The sequence below is a fragment of the Rousettus aegyptiacus genome, unplaced genomic scaffold (genome assembly GCF_014176215.1).
Source record: "Rousettus aegyptiacus isolate mRouAeg1 unplaced genomic scaffold, mRouAeg1.p scaffold_m13_p_8, whole genome shotgun sequence".
NCBI classification, from domain to species: domain Eukaryota; kingdom Metazoa; phylum Chordata; class Mammalia; order Chiroptera; family Pteropodidae; genus Rousettus; species Rousettus aegyptiacus.
Window position 1 is genome coordinate 60,132,168 of NW_023416311.1, and position 19,609 is coordinate 60,151,776.

Here is a 19,609-nt window from a genome sequence, read left to right on the forward strand (position 1 = left end):
GTGTAACAGAAACCATACTGTATTGAGACATTCTACCTACAGTTTGTGGTCATTAAAGTCTGATTTAAAGTGGTTTTAGGTATATGAAAGTATTTTGGGTCAGTGTCTTCTATATCGAACCTACTCTGTAGCTTATTTCACTAAACAAAATAGCAATGTGCAAGTATATTCGCATAACTGAATTGCATCTAAAAAAAATATGAAAAGACATTTTGTATAAATCTATATAATTAATGATTGTGTCTTTATCCATTCCAAAATGATAGTCTTTATTTAGCTCATTCTTAATACTGATCAAGAATCATCTGAATGAACCAGAATAAAATATTTTCTAAACTGGTATGATAATCAGATATGAAAATAAAACACTTAGCTATATTTTATAAGGAGCACTTTAGTGAGATAATCAACAAACATAAAATAGAAGGCAAGACATTGGCAGTTATTAAAATGAAAAATTGTCCAAGTTCAAACATAAATAACATATCCTAGTAGATAGCAACTAGCTTATGTGGTCTGGTAAATACCTAAATGCTGTGTTTTGCAATAATGATCAGTGAGGATTCATAGTTCTGCTTTATCTTTCTATCAGGAATAGTAAGAATCTCAAACAGCCTTAATCAGTAGATTCTTCAAGCCACCAAGACAGATATATTTTGTAAGTTCATCTTTTTCTATAAGTCATCTCAGAAAGGAATGTGAACTAAAATGTATGCAGCTTCCACTTTAAGCAGAAGGCTTGATACTGTACATACGTTATTTTATATAATCCTTACAGCAATCATAAGAGTAGGTACCTTTTCCATTTTACAAATGAAAAATCAAACTCATAGAAAAATCAAACTCAAAGCAATTAAGTGAATTTCTCATGACTAGGAAATAACAGATTCAGCCTTCAACTCCAGGGTCCTCTGAATCTACCATACTGCCTTTAATACAAATGTAGTGAAACCATATATGCATTATTAAACATAGATTTACCTTTTTAAAGTTTTATTAATGAGTTACTAAAAAATGTCATGGAAAAAACTATCATAATTTTATATAACATACATCAATTCGATATTTCTAAAAACTTCACATATAGTTTTTCCTATTTAGTTTTTTGTAGAAATCTTGACCACGTGCCCATTTGTGTCTGCTATTCTAGTCACTGAGAGTACAGCAGTGAGCAAAATACTGATACATGCCCTCGTAGAACATGCACTGTAGTGGAAGAGACAGACATCAAACAAATGATCGTGCAAAAACATACAAATTATGAAATATAGCAAGCGCTATTAAGGAAAAATAAAGGGTGGTGGGAAAAACAATAAGTAGTAGTGAAAGTGTAGAAGAATGAAGAGACCGATAGGCCAGATTGTCTGCCTGCTAGTCCGCAGTTTCCATGAACACATTTATTTAGGTGTGTAAGGCAGGAGCATTCAAAGTTTACTCCGAGGTCTCTAGTTTGGGTGACTGAGTTTATAGTGAGATAGAGAATCCAGGAGGGAGAGCAGGTTTGAGGGTGAAGATATGAGTTTGACCTTGAGCAGGTGGGTGTTAAGATTACTAGGACGTTCGAAGATAGACTTAGGACTGAAGGACATCCATTGGGTGTCTGGAAATGAAGAGAAAGAGAAAGGGTGGGTATCTAGATTGAGGAAATACACACAAATAGGTAGTAGCTAAAACTGAACTGGCCTCTGCTAGATGGGTTGGATTTAAAGGTGAGAAAAAAAATTAAATACCAATCCCCTTTGAAAAAAATAACTAAATCCAGTTAATCATAATTTCCCAGAAAAAAATGCCTCAAAAACTTAGTTCTGAAGAATGATATTAAGCGCTCCTCAAAATAAATAAATAAGCAAAGAAAAAAATGTCTGTAAAACAGTAGATTTGGGAAATGGGTTAAAGTTTAAAGGGTTTCTCAGTCTTTAATATCCCAATGTGCCTCATTTCTCAAATGTATTGAGTCATTGAACTTTTTCTATTAAGGAGTGTTTTATGGAAATGATATTCTAAACAAGACCTGCTAGGAAACACTGGACCATAAAAGAGCTTATAATTAAGAATTTTTATGCTTTGGGGTAGGCAGAATGAAGTTTAATCAAAAGAGCACTGAAATTGGGGATCATGAAATATATTTTTGGTAGCATTGTCAGGTAGGAAGTTTTTGAAGCCAGAGAAAGAGAACTGTTATAGAGAGCTTATCAGGAAGAAGGCAGAGCAAAGAGTGAGATTTTGAAGTTTGGGAGGAATTGAGGAGGGAATGATTCCAGACAAGATCATCTAGGACAGGAAGCTGATAAGGACGTGTGAATGATAGAGCTGCCTGAGAAACAGACAAGAAAGTGTGAACCTGAGAAACATTCTGAGGGACGAAATTATGGGACTTGGTAATAGATTAGATTAAAAGAAGGAAAAGGCTAAGATAACAGTATAGTTTTTAGCCTGGGAGAGGAAGAAAGGTACACAGAAGAATGAAACCAAAACCCAATGGTATTATGACTAAAGTACTTCCCAATTGCTCTCAGGATTTCTAGAAAACAGAATACAACACTGTCTGAAAGTATATTCAGTCATATCTCTTCAAGTGTTTTCAATTAAATGACATGAGACTAAACAATCTTAAGAATTTTTGTACGCAGATCTAAAATGCTGTCTGTGTTCATGTCATGGCCAGTTTTCAAGTGGTCAAAAAAATAAACTTTAAACTTAATTATAATGGAAATATGTTAACCATGTGGAAATTAATTTTTTTAATTTACATTATTCAAAGAAATATGAACAATACTCTGGTCATCTTATTATTAAAATTCCCTACATTAAATCTGGCATTTATAGTTTCACATTCAACAGTAAGCTAAGAATCACACGTTTTCAAATTCTGAGCAGAAATTAGTTTTAAATTTATTTGCTTTCTTTCCGAATGTGTTAGTGCTCAAGGGTTCTGACAACAGCACACTTTGGTTTAGAAAAGAAAAAAGTTCTGTTAAAAAAAAAAAAAAAGAAAGAGGCATTTTTTTCTTTAAAAAACCTGCCTGCTTTTTTCTCAGGTGACATTTACGAAGAGGAAATTTGGGTTGATGAAGAAGGCATATGAGCTGAGCGTGCTGTGTGACTGTGAGATCGCGCTGATCATCTTCAACAGCACCAACAAGCTGTTCCAGTACGCCAGCACTGATATGGACAAGGTGCTGCTTAAATACACGGAGTACAACGAGCCACACGAGAGCCGGACAAACTCAGACATCGTGGAGGTGAGAGCGCATGTGTGATTGGTGACCCCAAATTAATGCAGCCAAGGATTGTTCGGACCTCCTTCCCCCCACAGACACAAGCACAACCTTCCTTTTCCTAAGATGTCCATACTTCCATAGGTGTACCCCAACTAATATTCCATCCCCTCCTTTTCTCTCCCCCCTCAAAATGCAAGTTAGAATGACACGATGATAAGGACAATGTAAATTGGGTCCTTGCTAGAAATCAGGCACTAGTATCATTATCACATTATTGGCCACATCCTTCATGAGTCATTATTGTCCACTGCTATGTCAGAACACCAGAATTGGGAATTGTGGCCAGTGGATGGCCCACCCACATTTTAGATGACTTCTGATAATTTAAGTATAGACTAGTTTCTCAACATAATCAAAGAAAAAAAATTTTTTTAATGAGCTCAGTTCAGTTTTTTACTTTATGTCTCTTCTTTCTAATTCATTTTTCCTAATGCGATCTTGCTGAAATAGTAAAGGCAATTATTCTCCTAGAGATGTTTTTCCTCCAAATTATATAATTTCATATAGCAATGAAAACTGTTAATATACATAGAATCAGAAATCTGATAAAAATGAATTTCTAAATGTTGCCTGTGTCTTATCAAAGTCAGATTTAAAACATTATTTTATTGTTCCAAAAAAAATAAGCATCACATTAAAACTCAAAAATGTTTTAGATTTGTTAGCATAAATAACATTGTCATACAATTTTAAATGCTTCTTGCATGCACCCTATTTTAATGTTATTGCCCTTCATTATCAATGAGTACCAAAACAAAAAGGAGGAGACATAGTGAGGACCATCCCCATCTGTCTACCTTTCCCACCTATCCATGATATCCTAGATTGTGACTGCTTTCCCAGGATTAAAAGAAAATTGATAAATGTTTCAAAAGTATATAATTGAGTCAGTTTGCCAGATTGCAAGTCTTTCTTGCCATTGCTTAGACTGGTTCCATATTATGAAAAAAAAATCTAGTACTAATCCCGATCAAATTAATCTGCGTCTCATACTCATCTCCTTTATTTGTTATAATTGTGTAAAACTAATTCTCATTTCTTGCTTTTTTGGGGGAGTTTTTTTTTAAGTATTATGCTGATCAGTTTTATAAGTTTTTAAATTCTTTGCCTCATAAGGCCAAGCAAATAATTTCAGAGAAACAAAAGTGAAGAATAACTAAACTTAATGTGGTATGTGTTTAAAATACCTTCAGATTTGCATTACTCATTCAATTTTAGTTTTTCATTAACCGATGATTTTAACTGTGTACTTGACTTGATCTTGAAATTTAAGGTTACAAAACTTACCTACAATGTATTTCAGACAGTGTTTTATTCATATAGACATGTAAATGTGAAAATATATAAAGAAATATGAATATGAACAATGCTAGTTGGTTGTTAAATCTCTAGGTGCTTTCGTGTGTATGTGTATGTGTCTGTCTGTCTGTGCATGTTCATATACATTTAACATAAGTTCCAATCACAAAACAACTCTACACTCAAAATTCCATCTCATTACCAAAAGCATTACAACCAACATTTCAGGGTAATGAAAGAATTCAAGTCAGAATTCATCATTAGACCCTAACTGCTGTAGTCCTTAACATGGTGTAAAATACAGTAGAATCATATTAAACTAGTTGAAAATTTGTTGACTTTTAAAATCTACTTTCTTAAAGGAGTTTAAAATCTAGAAAATTCATCTTATGAGGGGTTCACATGCCAATATCCTATGTGACTTAAAGGCAACTTAAAACTACACATACTGTAAAGACTTCAATATTTTTGGACAGATGGGTGTCTGAGTCAGACTTGTTTATGGACCATGAGAAGAATGCTGAGTTGTAAGTCAGAGGGCTTGCATTTGAACCTTTGTCTTGCACAGTCGTACAATGTGATAAGTTAGCTACTTCTTTGGCTGAAGTTTTCTCATCTTGAAAATGAAGGTGTTGAATTTGAAAGTCTACAACATAATTCTTTGAAAAAGGATCCTTTTGAAAGAGAATAAAGCAGCAGCTTTATTATCTTGCATTTAACATCAATAGAGTAAAGCTCTCAAAAAGACATTAAGGACCTCTAGGCCAAATCTAAAGATTCCATGGCTTGATTCTTTGGATGAAAATAGCATGTTATCCATAAGAAGAGATGAAATACTGCCTTTTGCAACAATGTGGATGGACCTTGAAATAATCATACTAAGCAAAATAAACCAGGCAGAAAAAGTTGAAAACCACATATCACTTACCTGTGAGATATAAACTGAAAAGCAACTAATGAACAGGACAAACAGAGACTCATGGACATGGACAATGGACTAGCGGTTACCAAAGGGGTGGAAGGAAGGGAGGAGGTACATGGGGGGAAAAATTTAAATCATTTCTTCAATTAAAAAAAATTAATTAATTTTTTAAAAAAGGAAAGAAAATAACAAGTTGTAAGTCTAACACATTTTGAGTCTGCCCTGCTCAACTACTTGATTCAAACATTCTGCACCTACTTGCCTTTTCCACACTTTAGCAGTAACAGAGATGATGGAGAAAGAAATAAAGTGGGACATCCTCTAACTCTATAAAATTTACATAACCTCCACATGGAGTCTTTTTCAAAGTATGATTCATTGAAACTGGTATGCTTTAGATTCTTGGTGGAGAAGAGGGCATCTGAGTGGGAATCTGCATTTATGATGTTTCCCAATGAATTTGATACACACTAAGTTTGCAAACTTCTGCAGCACGTAAGACATAAATTGTGTTGGAGGCTAAAGAACTTGTGATACATCAGGCACTTGAGGAATCTGTTCCTAGAATGGATCTTACATGAAGTTGAAAGTTAACGTAGTTTACTACTCTTGGGTAAAATTTAAAATCCTATTTATTTTAATTTAATGGAATACATTTAACTGAGTAAGTTTAATGAGTAGCATAATATGTTTCATGAAGGGTCATTAGTTTTATATTTCCCGTTTGGACCATTACCCCTCTCCCTTAACCCTCTGGAAACAGTTTACTCACAAGAAAAAAAGATTGGCAAGGAGAGGGAAATAATATGATTCCCAGCATTTAGACTGAAATATAAATTTCTGGGCCGTACCAGAGTAGTGTTACAGGGTCATAGGAAATTGTACAGTGTGTGGGTGTTGAAAAAGATTCCTTCTTTTAGCAAAAAAAAAAAAAAAGCTCTGTGCAATTATCATGTCTTTTGCGTGATAATTAGCACTACTGTTACAATGGCACAAAGACTTAGAAAGACTTAACAGACTGAGAGAGTTTTTGTTATTGTTATATTATAATGCAGCATGAATATCTGTTTAGATACAATATATAAATATGCCAAATTTAGTGAATGTGTTAAATTTTTAATCCATTGGTTTCAAAAAACAGTTATTGTATTAAAAGCATTTACTTTGAAGAAAGTCCATTCTATACAGGATATTTATCTAAAATGCTTGTTTATGAGGCTGTGGAAATTCAGTAGGGATTCTGATGGTATTAAGGAATTCTGCCTCTTTCCTGGCTTCCAACTGTCTAGCTCCGCTCCTGTTTCTCTTAGTTGCCTTCTTACCCTCCCAGATGATGTTGGGCTCTAGTCCTGGAAGGCATGGTGTCGAGCACTTTGAGATGGCCTGAAGAACACAGGTCCCACAGGACATGCTTCTAGCAACAATTCAGCAAGCACCAAAAAAAGACAGGCACTTTTGTTAAGGATGTAAAACATACATAAAAATCAGTTTAGGAACAATTAGAAAGCAAAGGAGCAATAACTTCATTAATGTAGTACAAGCTGCTAAAAGGAAGGAATAAGCTAAACGATTATTGAAACTTTAACTTCAACTTGGTAGTTGATCACCAGATCATTCTAAGTGACTCTCGGAGTCACAGAAGTCCCAGACAGGTTAGCTCCATCCCCAGCTCATGTTTTCTAACAACCAAACCCATAGGGGAGCATTACTTGGCACCCGGCCAGGAGGAAACCGCTTGTCTCTCTGTGACTCAGATTCTGTTGAGCTGCTCATCCACTCTGGGCCAGTACTTACTTGAGTGACTAAATGGGGAATGGGAGAAAAACATAAGGTCTTTTGCTGCTCCCTAGGAAGCCAGAAAGATGGCTATGACTTCTGCAGAGGAAACCTTTGATTCACATCTGTCTCAGTAGAGGATTACTGGATTTTTTTTTTTTAATTCAAGAATGTACAGGAAGAGTGTAGGGGGTAGAAGGGAAAGAAAGAAATATTTACGTGAAATTTTATTTTCTGTCACCAGAATCCTATTTGAATTTAATGACTTTGAAGAACAGTTGTTTAAGCAAAATGTTTTCTTCCATGGTAATAATTAAGGCTTGAATTGAGACTGGAAAGGCCTTAAAATAGGTTTTAAACTTTATTGTTCCACCATGTTCCTGAAGGTTATCAATAAGCTAACTACCTTGACATAGTTTGGTAAAAATTGATTAGTGTAATTTTTGCTTAAAAGCAAAAACAACAAATACTGGAATCAGGTTTCTTTATAAATTCTGTGTTACAAAATTTGAGAGTAGGTGTAAAATATGAATTTGTATCTATTTAACTTGAGCTTTCATTATATCTACTCCAATTAAATAGGTTTAAAATTTATTCTTATAAAAATATAAATACATAAAATTATTTTTATTTATGCCTTGTGGATGAATATTACACACAGATCCTTTTCTTAGAGAGAAAAAGCATTTTCACTTTTTTGATCATTTTTTGAATTTTCATTCTTTCATGATTCACTGAACAAAGATTAGCTGAATTCCTACATGTGCTATGTGCTGTGGAATGCCTGGAGATAAACATGAACAAGGCCCCCCAAAGACTCTTGGTCCTTAAGATTGCTCACAAGGCCATGCATAATCTGGTCCCTATATTTCTCTTGCTCTCCAGCCTCGTCTTTTGCTATTCCTTCTATCAGTCCCTTTCCACCACTCCCATCCTATCCACAAGCCACCCAAACATGTTTATATTCCCCAACTTCTCCAAACACTATTTGTTTTGTCTTCAATGTTCCTTACTAGGCCTTTCTTGACTTTTCTTTATCATTCATTCAAATCAGGTCCCAATTAATGCTTTTAGATAGCCATCCTTGAAATGCCCCATAATTTGTGTTAGATCTTTTCCTATATTACATTCATCGTCTGTGCAGTTTTCCCCAACAAAGCACTATTGCAGCTATTATCCAATTGCCTGTTTCTTACTGGATTTAAACTCTGTGTATCTGTGTATTTTTTGTTTACCATCATATCTCTAGGGCTAAATGTGAGGTCTAGAGAGTGTTAGGCCCTCAGAATATATTTCTAGAATAAATAAACAGGGGTAGACAGTTATAACAGGAAAAATCCAAGTCTTTATCATATAGAAAAATATTGCTCATTTAAAGTATGAAAAATGTTTGTATAGCTCCAATGAAATAGTTCATTAAAATTTGATACATTTTATCAAAGCAATATCAAAAAACTAAAATAATCTAGATCTGTGCTAAAACAGTAGCCACAAGCCACATATGACTGTTCACATTTAAACGAATTAAAATTGGATGCATTATCAACTTCTGTTTCTCATTTGCCCCAGACATGTTTCAAGTGCTCAATAGCCAGATGTGGCTAGAAACTACCAAATGGGACAGGGAAATGTAGAATGCATTGATTGTCACAGAAAGTTCTATGGGACCACATTGGTCTAGCTTGTAATGTGAAAAGCATTTACACAAATTACATTTTTAAATTAATGCCAAAATTAATTCTTCAGTATAAAATTTGAGGAATGCATTTCAAAGGTGAAGAACTATGTAGCCCTAAGATTTTAGAATTCAGAGCATAAATGTTCACTTTGAGAGACACCAATTTGGAACTAAATGCTTCTCATAAAATTAAAAGCACATTTTACCTCTAAAACCAATAACCACGGAGTCAATCAGTAAACTTACTGCCTGGTCAGAAAACCCTTGCAAGTCATTCAGGCTGACAGGGAGCACTAACCACATGAGCTAGGTTATGTATGCCCTTTTTTTAAAATATGAAGCTGGGAATGGAAAGATGGTAGGTTTTTTTTTGTTACTGTTTTAAATTTTCTTGAAGCATTGTGGACCAGAATTTAACATTATAATTAGTTTTTTTTTTCAAAAACCAGGTTTTTTCTTTACAAAGGAACTTAGAGAAATAATCTTCTTAAGGAACATTTAAAATCCTTCTTAAGTTACTATAAAATATAATTAAAATAGTTCTTATTGTGAGTAGCTGAGTAACTTTGCCCTGTCCTCTGTTGAAGAAAGTATATAATTGCTTTTGAATAGGAAGTATTGAAAAATGAAGAAAGGGATTAGTATATTCCATAGAGATTTAAACTATCAATACTGAGACTTCCAAGAAAAAGGTGAAAAAATGATTTTGTAAAAAAAGGTTTTGCATATGTCTCCTAAATTATAACATTCATTTTTGTTTACATACCTTTAAAGGGCTCTTGCTAGTAACTATAAATCAATTCGTTATTTGTTTCCCAAAATCTAAAAGAAAAAACTAGACCTTAAAATGTATTCATTTTTCTCTAGCACAGTATGTTTTTATATATCGAATTTTCATATATCAAATATGAAGATGCATTCCTTTTTTAAAATAATGCTCTTGCTTAATTTGCATATGTTTTTGTAAACATGAAAAGCTGCTTCACATCTCACTTATTAAAAAAATCATTGTTGAACAAATAAAGTGCACATTAGATTACTTAAGTTATATGCACAAGGCAATATAACTGAAATTTTCTCTCATCTCTGTTATTGCACAACTCTAATGGCTTATAGGCATTAGTACTAACACAGAGTCAACAGAAAATTATTTAATAATAGTAGGAGCAGAAAAGACAATAGGTTTTAAAATACAGCCTGTTTGTCAGCAATGTAGCTTTTTTCTAATTATTAATCATCATCATTTAAAATCACTTTCATTTTACATGAACCTTCTTGAACTGGGACAAACCGAAGTCCTCATGTTTTTTTCTCCAATATCTGAAAGTGAAAAGGTAAAACTTTTTTGCCTGCATCATAATCATCAATTTTTAATGATATTTGAAAATTTTATGCCATGTAGAACTTGGATGGCATATTTGAACCAAAAGTTGCAGCCTAGCCATTGATGGCACCTAAGTAAAAGTCACATTGTTTGGCTTTAAAAAAGGTACCAAATAAGGTATTCGAGAGTCAAACGTCCCTATGTCCTCAGGATTGGTTACTAAAATATATTGCTGCAAAATATTCAAAAGTGAAGTTTTAGGAATAATTAGAAAGTCCTGCCTAGAGTCAGAATGAAAGGTGATGAGACTTTTAATCAAAGGATGTTTATGATTTCAGTTACCTCACTGCATTTTTTTGAAAATTATTATAAATCTATTTCCTTTCCCTAAAATATGTGATGATGTTTTATTTATCTCTGTAACTCCAACTGCCAGCACAATGTATAGAATATTGTAGACATTCAATAAACATTTTATGTAACATACACACACACATATATAGTGGGTATACATGTACTTAAAGGCATACATAAGTATATGTATACATACATATATATGTAACAACTTACTGATGATCATTGTTAAAATTTACCAGTTTTCTTCATCAAAGTCAGATATGTTCTAATGATAATAAAAGTAAGACTATTTCATGTGAACCAAAGATGAATAAAGATTGGTGCTGTGTAAGAAAAAACCAAATAGACATAAGAGACGACATAGAAATACTGCATATAGTGCCGTTGAAAAGTAAAAGACTTTCAGGACCAACATATATTGATTCCTGGGGAAGAGGGAAGCCATTTGTTGGCACTTTGGCCAGAATCTGACAAGAGGGATCAGTGGGTCTCAAAGGAAACAACTCTGGCCCAATCTGAATCACCGGAAGGTCTGGCTGGAAGGCTAATTCTGATTCAGAGGGTCTGGGGCAGGGCCCAAGAGTATGTATTTCTGAAAAGCTCCCAGGTGATGCTGATGCTGCTAGCCTGTGAACCAAACTTGAATAGCAAGGATCTAGATGTCCCTTTCCAAACATCTGTTTTCTCCAATATGGAGTTTAAAAGTACATTTTTTGAACATTTCTTTTTTGTAGCCTTACCGAAGGTTAGAATCATACCATGAACTAGATTTTTTTAAAACTAGTATTCGGTGAAACTAATTCTTGAAAGCAAGTGTGTTAGGCTTTTGGAGGTACACTATAAAAAGCCTGTCATTTCTAAGTGAGGTGAGTCGCTCTGTCATGAGCACTGCATCTCCTGGCCTGGTCTCTTTCCTTGTGAAGGTCCTGGTAGTGGCTACTTAGAGCACATGTTGAGGAAGATTCTAAGACCACACTTGGCAGTCAAGTGTGACGTGATTGGTTAAGGGTGTGTGCCAGGGGTTCAAAGAGTAGTGGCAGCTTTGTTTTCCTCATGATCCTCATGGTCAACGTATTTCGTCGACATTCTGGGTAAAGACTTCAGACTCCATCATTAAAAGGACTGTAATTAGGCAAATGCTGCATATGTATACAACAGATTGGATGGATAGATTATATTATTGGAAATATATGTCATTTTGCTAATAGCTAGTTGGCATATTATCTAGTCATGTCTCAACGGCATTTAGTGTATTCTATGTTACCTTGAAATTTAGCCACCTGATGGAAGTTCTGAATAAGGAAAAAAAATTCCCTGTCAATTATTTCTAAAGGTCATAGAGTTAATGACTAGCTGGGAGGTTAATTAGATTCTGAAAGCCTCTTCATATCAATTAAATCCCTTATCTTTATGTTTTAGTAAATAAACTCAGTAACTATTTAGAGCTACTGTTTTAGGATAAAAAACACCATAAACAGTAAACTGTACAATGGATATTTGGGCTTTTATCTCATATGTGAGAAAACAATATTACCAAAAAAAAACCTGATACATGAATTAATAATAGTAATCTTATTCCAGAATCTCTGAATTAAACACTTTATTTTTTTCAAAATAGTATGTGAATTACTCCTTGGTCATAAACAAATGCCATCACTATGACCTCAAGAGAAGCATTTCAGAGAGAAAAACTAAGGTCAGAGTTACCCTGAGAATCAGCTACTAATCTAAAACCAGCTCCACTCTCTGTTCCTTTTTAGTTCCAGAAACAAAACTCTTTTCAAGGTTACTGTGCACATTGTAAATAAGTGATATATTTAATGCCTATGGCCTGACAACTTCAAACCCAGTCATTTCCGTCATGTGAATTCCCTTTGAATATATAACCAGATTTCAGATGAAATGACACAGACCTTTACTAATCAGGAAGGTAGCCACTAGCTACATGTGGCTATTTCAATTTAAATTAATTGAAATGAAATAAAATTAAAAATTTAGTTCCTTGGTCTCACTAGCCACATTTTAAGGGCTAGATGACCACACGTGACTTGTGGCTCCCTGGTCAGAACAGGTATAGAAACGTTCTTGACCTCAGAAACCTTCTCTTGGGCAGCATTTGACATAAAGAGTGAAACTGGTGAATCTAGTGCTGTTGTTCGCTGTGGTAACTAGCATGGTTGTTGATAGATACACCCTAGTAAGAGGGGCATCACCCGGAGAGAGAGGATGCACACAGCTGTTTCATGTTCATTCCTACGGCAGACATTTATTGCCTGTCACTGTGTGTCAGGGCCTGTACCAGGCCGGAGAAACCTAGTCAGGAAAACTGAGTCACTCAGTCAGTGTTTTCTTGCAGGAACAGAATATTTGTTAAACTAAATGTGAATTTGTGGAGTAAGATAAGAAGATGGAGGGAACATTGAAGCTGGAATTTTCCTTAGGAAGAAGAGAAAACTAAGGAAGGAAGGGACAAGAAGTGTCTTAGGGAAGCAGCAACGAGCTCGGCCAATTCTGAACTTTCCCAACAGGAAGGAAATGACCATGTATGCAGTTTTTTGTGACTTATCCTAATTAGGCATGCGAGGAATTTTATCTTCATCCAAGCTTCACAATGAGGGTTGTGAGTTAATTTCATGCGTACATAAAGAAAAGTGCAGAGTGATTTTCCTAAAAAATATTGTTGAAGCATTATTTTGAGAGTTCACCTTGCATATTTTATGTCAAGGAAATAGAACTTTAAAAGCCCCACAAATTTGGAGAGAAATTAAGTTCTAATTATGGCAACATCACACACTAGTTCTCTCACCTTGGGCAAGTTATTTAACCTTTAGGGGCTTCAGGTTCCTCCTCCGTTAGTAGTGTCAACCCTGACCCTGTCTTCCTCACAGGGCTGTCGTGGCATTTACAGACTGTAAAAGATGTCAGAGCCCATTGTAAACTGTTCAGTTGTACAAGGTGTTTTCATTTTCAATATCAAGGGAAAAGTTCAGGCAATAAAAGCTGTTTAACCAAAAGAAAGAGAAATTTCTCTTTTTAAGAATTCCTCATTTTCAAATCTTATTTTGAGAATCATTACATGACATGTTATATAAATAAATATACCACTTAGTAAATATAGCATCTTATGAATTACCATAGCATTGTATATAAATTAAGAAGATCTAACAAAGGTCAATGAATTTATTTTCTTTTGCACAAGTATTTATGGAAATATTCTCTATGTGCACGGTTTTGTGCCAAGTCCATGGGATGTGCAACCATAATTATGACACATGCACTGCCCTCTGTGCCAGTAGTCCAGTGTGGACAAAACATACACTGGGTTTGTTCTTTCGTTCATCAGATATTGATGAACATGAAGACCATGTGCCAAAAATTGTGCTAGTAACTGGTGGTACATCTGTGACTATCCTTCCCAACAGTCTGAACCACAATAAAACATAGAGTACAGTAAGATAACTGAGGTGAAAGAAAGTAATTACAGTTGTGAGCAAGTGAAAACATCTTATGGTGGATTATAGATGAAAGCATGACTTTGAATGATAAGTAGAATAAATTGATATGCTAAGCCAATCTGCAAGTCATTGTTCCAATTTAAAGTAAAAGAGACTAATAAAGGTAACGATATATAGACATAGAAACGTATATATACAGTTATTTGTAGTATATATGTATATGCTGCAGCCTTTATTTTGATTTTCCCATTGGCATTGAATTTTTTAATATATTTGTTCTGTAAACATGTGGTTATAATTTTTAGAGAAATTGTATAGAATACGAATGTTAGAAAAATGCAGTGAATATAATTGCCTTTAAGTTTGATAAAATGTTCTCTCTTGCTAAGAATGGAAACCTTAAAGTTACATCCCACATCCTCCTTTTAACTTTACAGATGAGGTTTTCCCCCCTTACTCTAAATTCTAAAACATGATACATCTGGCTGAGAGGCTGGAAAATCGTTACATGCCTGTGTAACATTCTTATAACCCAGTTGCTCTACAACTTTTCTCCCAGTTTAATCATTGGAGAATGTTCTTTGTTTTTGTAGTCACTGTTTCACATAGTAACAGCTTGTTGCATTTTGGTCTGTTTGCCAGAGGGTAGGTTTATTTTTAAAACCCTGAACTCTGAATTTTTCTTTATTTTTCCAAGATTGAAAGCAGCTGAAATGCCTGGAGTTACAGGTTGAAGGCTGCTTCACAATATGTAAAGGGAAGCTTCTTTCCCTCTTCCGTGTGTGTGTGTGTGTGTGTGTGTGTGTGTGTGTGTGTGTACACGCACGCGCACACATTTAAATTTTTTCCTAACAAATGTCTTCTAACTGGTAGTTGTCTAAAAATAGAAAACTGCCTAACTAAAAATAGCCTGGCTCTCAGTCGTGCCAAGGAAAATGGAGAGGAATAGGCGTGGAATAGAAGGCTGAGTAATCCAGTTCTATTCATTCAGAGAAACCTTTGAGAATGCTGGCGATGATAAAGTGCCCTCAAAAAACCACAGGCCTGACTCTCTCTTCAGACTTCTAGGTGCCAATAAACATTTTTGCCCCGGGATACATTTTTTTTTCTCATAGGTTGTAAACATTTTCTGAAAGACAAGGCTTTGTTTCACAGAAGCTGACAAACTGCCATAACTAACTAACTTTCCTAAGGTCTTAAAAATTCATAATTGTAAGATGTATTTTAAAAGAGCATCTTAAATGAAAGTATTGTAAAATAATGTACATCGTGTAATAATTAAGAGGAAACTGTTATAATAAAAACCACTTACTGCTCGCAATTAAACTCAAAGCCTTAAAGAGTTTCGCTAGGAGAAAATTATTCCTGCAACTCAATGCAGCTAAAGAGAGCAGCTGACTTACTTTAGTTTACTTCCCTTAGATATAAAATTCTCGTTAAGCATATATTCCCTTGATACACCAATATTTAGTCTCTTTCTTACAATTATAATGTTTACCGAAGCAGATTTTCACTTTTAATTTTTTAAATGGAGTCGGAACTACTTTGCAAAGTAACATTTCAAGAATAGAATGATTTTCAGTTTAGAAAAATGGAATTCTGAGTAAGCCATAAAAAAAACACATAGACCAGTTTTGCATTGGTAACGCTTTTTTTTTTTCTTTTTCATTTTGTCTTGCTTAAGTAATCTGAATAACCAGGTCAAACATAGCAACAGGGTGTGGAAATGTCAGCACAGTTCATGGGGTTATGCGGGTCTGAGCATTGTTATGTTCAGTTCCTGTAATGCTGCTGGTGATAAGACTCTTGAGACAAAGGACGATAATTGATGGAAAGAGACTTAAATCATTGCTAAAAGAATCAAGGTCCTTGTATCTGTGTACATCCACTCTCTGGTCTCCTTCCGTCTTATAAAGCATTTTGTCGTCTTGTATGGTGGCCCCCTACTGCTCTTTGTAATGGATGCAGACCACAAGTGATTCCTTCATGCAGCATACAGGGTGTAATTGTGTCTGTGTGGTGTATTAGTAATTACCAAGCTGAATTCCCATATTGTATCTTTACTGCAGGCATGGAAAAATAGGACGTACAACCCTGCATGGCCATTTTCAACCTAGATAGTGAGCCACTTAGAGCTGCATTCCAGGGACAAAGCCTTTTATATGTACACTTCTTGAACAGAATTTTCATTGTTGAGTCATTTGCATATTTATCCATATGCAGGATAAATTCAATTTGGGAAATAATTACCTTTGATATTATATTCATTTCTGACTCTTTAGCAAAAGTTTTGTAATATAGAAAATGTTTGCTATTTTTAATTGCTAAAAATGTTTTAATATTGCTGGATATTTAGTGATATGAGCTATAATAACTATAGCAGACCATCATATGGAGAGAATAATGCATGAATTACTATACATAATAGATTATATAATATTCATAAATATTAAATAACAATTGTTTTAGTAGCATTTTTACCTTAAACAATGATATTTTCATATATAATTTATTGATCTTGGCTCAAGCATTATTAAACTTCAGAAAAAGCTAACAATGAATTTTTGTTACAGTAAACAGATATAAATTAATAATTTATTTCTTTCCTATAAAATTTGCATCCATCCTTTATGTACTATGTAGCTGATATTGATTTGACTACCTCCTAATCATTGGAGATTTTAAGTGTCTACAGTATTTTTTATTGGTAATTGAAGCCAAAGTAACGCAAGCAGTTTGGTTTAAACCAAAGAAGGTATGTTTATTTTAGGTTTCAAATACTTATAACAACAGTTAAGAACTATTAAGCATGATAATAAAGAAGTTAATATGGCCATTTCATTAGTGATAATCAGTGACATTATATTTATTTTATGAATTAATTAAAGCATGATAGATTTTAATTTCATTTTTACCTTCAAATTTAAAAGTGGCCTTCCAAAAACATATATTAGAAAATTAATTTTCACTTTCATCTATAGATATATTTATTCAAGCAATAATTATTAGATTCCTAGAATGTACAGAACTTTATAGTGATGTTAGGAGAGAGATTAGTTTGGAAGGCATGGTCTAAAACTTAACAGACTAGTTAAGGTAGAAACCACACATGTGAGAAAACAACATGGCAGGCACTGTGAGCTATTTGAGGTTGCATACTAGCTGTACATCCCCAGGCAAGTTACTTAGGCTCTCTGTGTCTTAATCTCCCTCATTTGTGAATGGAAGTTAATAATAGTTCCTAGTACATAGTTATTATGAGAATTAGATGATTGAACATTTAATGTTTGGAACAAAACGCTTGGAACAGAGTCTAGCACATAGTAAAGTTTATGATGATGATGACACTGTGGTGATGATACCTTGTAATCAGGTAACAACTGCTAGGAAGTAGAGTATTTAAAAGTCAGGAAAAATAGCCGTGATAGGTAGTCACTTGTAGGTTCAAACTAGCCAAGTTCTGAAAGATAGATATGAATTGATCAAGAGGATACAAGCAAACCTTTCAAAAGGCCAATTAAGCCAAGATCCACAAGAAGAAATGGGCAAAGTTATAAAAAATATTAGCCTGATATGAATAGAATGTTCACATGTGGAAGCAGCTGTAAGAAAAATGGAAAGGTAAGTGGGAAAGAGGGTACAGGTGAATCAAGTGCTCTAAAGGTGTGGTGTGGAATTAGATGTAGTACGGTAGATATAAGAAAGATACTATATGGTCTCAAGCAGTAGAATAGCATAATGAAGACTAATTCTTGAGGAAGAGTCTACTAGAAAATATAACTCTCTCTAGATGGAACAATTTAGTTGTAAAAAGTGGAAGTGCCAAAAGATTTTAATTATTATAAGTAATGCGTATATGTATGTATGCTAAAAAGCCTAAAACCTTTCATTATACTTATATATTTTAAGCCATTTATGTCATCTTATAAACATCTATGATTATAACATAAAACAAGTTATTTTTGAAATATACACATAATTTCAGTTTACACTGATAATATGCACATGCATTTCTCTGACTGAGGACTACTTGCCATATATAGTATATTAAAGGAGCAAATTATAGAGACCTCAGGAGGTGTATTTAACCCATATAAGCTTCTCTAGATTAAATTGAAGAAGAAAATCAAAATCTATAAATTTAGTTTTTAATAAAGTATATGCACTTTCAGTGATCACATAAACAGATCAGGATTCTGGATGCAATACTGCCAGATATAAAAACTCAAACTATACATTTTCACATCATAATATAAAAGCCCAGCCTTTGCATTGTAAGACAGTGTGATATAGTAGTTTTAAAGTTTAGGTATAACAGTTTCACAAGTTTTAGAGAAAGACAAATCTACTTTCTACCACTTTCCTAAAACCTGTGCTCCGGGGCAAGGTGCTAAACTGCCACCAAATATCAGCTTCTCAAGCAGTAAAATAGAGGTAATAAGTCTCACTTGTGGTCTTTTTTATAAGAATTAACATATAATGTATCATATAGCCATTAATACATGTTGGGTACATGATGCTCATAAACATGTTATTTTTTTTCCTGCTACTCCTTGCATGTGTAAATTTTGGCAAAATTTTTGTCTTTTTTACTCTTTCATACATATATAAACACACACACAAACCTTTTGGATATTGAAATTTTCAGTATATTTATTGATTACATTTAAACAAAATGTCACATTTTATCAATTGTTATAGATAATATATGTATAACTATTTCTTATGTAATAAAGTTATGAAATTCTTCAGAGATACGATTTTCACTATATGTATATTAAAACTAAGGAAAAGGTAGAGGGGGGAATCACAAAGGGAGTCTATTAAGTGAAGTCAAACAGGATTTTAAAAAACAAAGATGGAGCCCCATCAGACAGAGGTGCTTGCCCAAATTCCATTGGTGAACTCTGGTAGGTAGAGTTAGGATATAATTTATTCTCTGGTGTTCCCTTTGACCTACTACTTACGTATCTAGGGAAGAACACAGACAATTTCTGAAAGGGGGCTTAGGGATAGGGAAGGGGGAAGTTGATTGAAATTTTAAAGCAACGAAAGTAATGAAAGCTAAAACAAGAGTGTTTCTACACTGCCAATTTCTTTACTGATGCAGTTAATAAATACTACTACTAACAATAGTTGATTTCATTAAAACACTACTTAGCCAACAATGTTTAGTGTGATGATATTGTTAACAATAAAATACCTCTATCCTCCTTTGCTTCTAGTATATATCTTTACCCTGACTCTCAAACTATTTTGATGGCAGTAACCATACATGCTTCTGGAAGTGAGCCGAGCACATTCTAATGTATTACACATTTGGCTTAGTTCCAAGGGAACAGGTGTTTTAAATATTCCAGTCACATACCCACGATGTACATTGCTACTGGGGAAAGGATATCATTTCTGAACCACCGATGTTTGACACCCTGTGCTGAACCACACCTCTTTTGCACTCTGAAAATTTAGCAAAGATGAACTGTGACTTGAAGAAAGATGACCATCAGAGCCCTAATT

At 34.1% G+C, this 19,609-nt stretch overlaps 1 protein-coding gene across 16 annotated transcripts in view; it reads left to right on the top strand.

The window, feature by feature from the left end:
• The window catches only part of MEF2C (myocyte enhancer factor 2C), a 141,758-nt gene that overhangs the window by 65,327 nt on the left and 56,822 nt on the right, over positions 1-19,609 (top strand). For all 16 annotated transcript variants that reach the window (XM_016118678.2, XM_016118682.2, XM_016118685.2 and 13 more), the window contains exon 3: positions 3,039-3,242. In XM_016118678.2, coding sequence (XP_015974164.1) covers positions 3,039-3,242 — 204 coding nt within the window. The remainder of the gene's footprint in view (positions 1-3,038; positions 3,243-19,609) is intronic.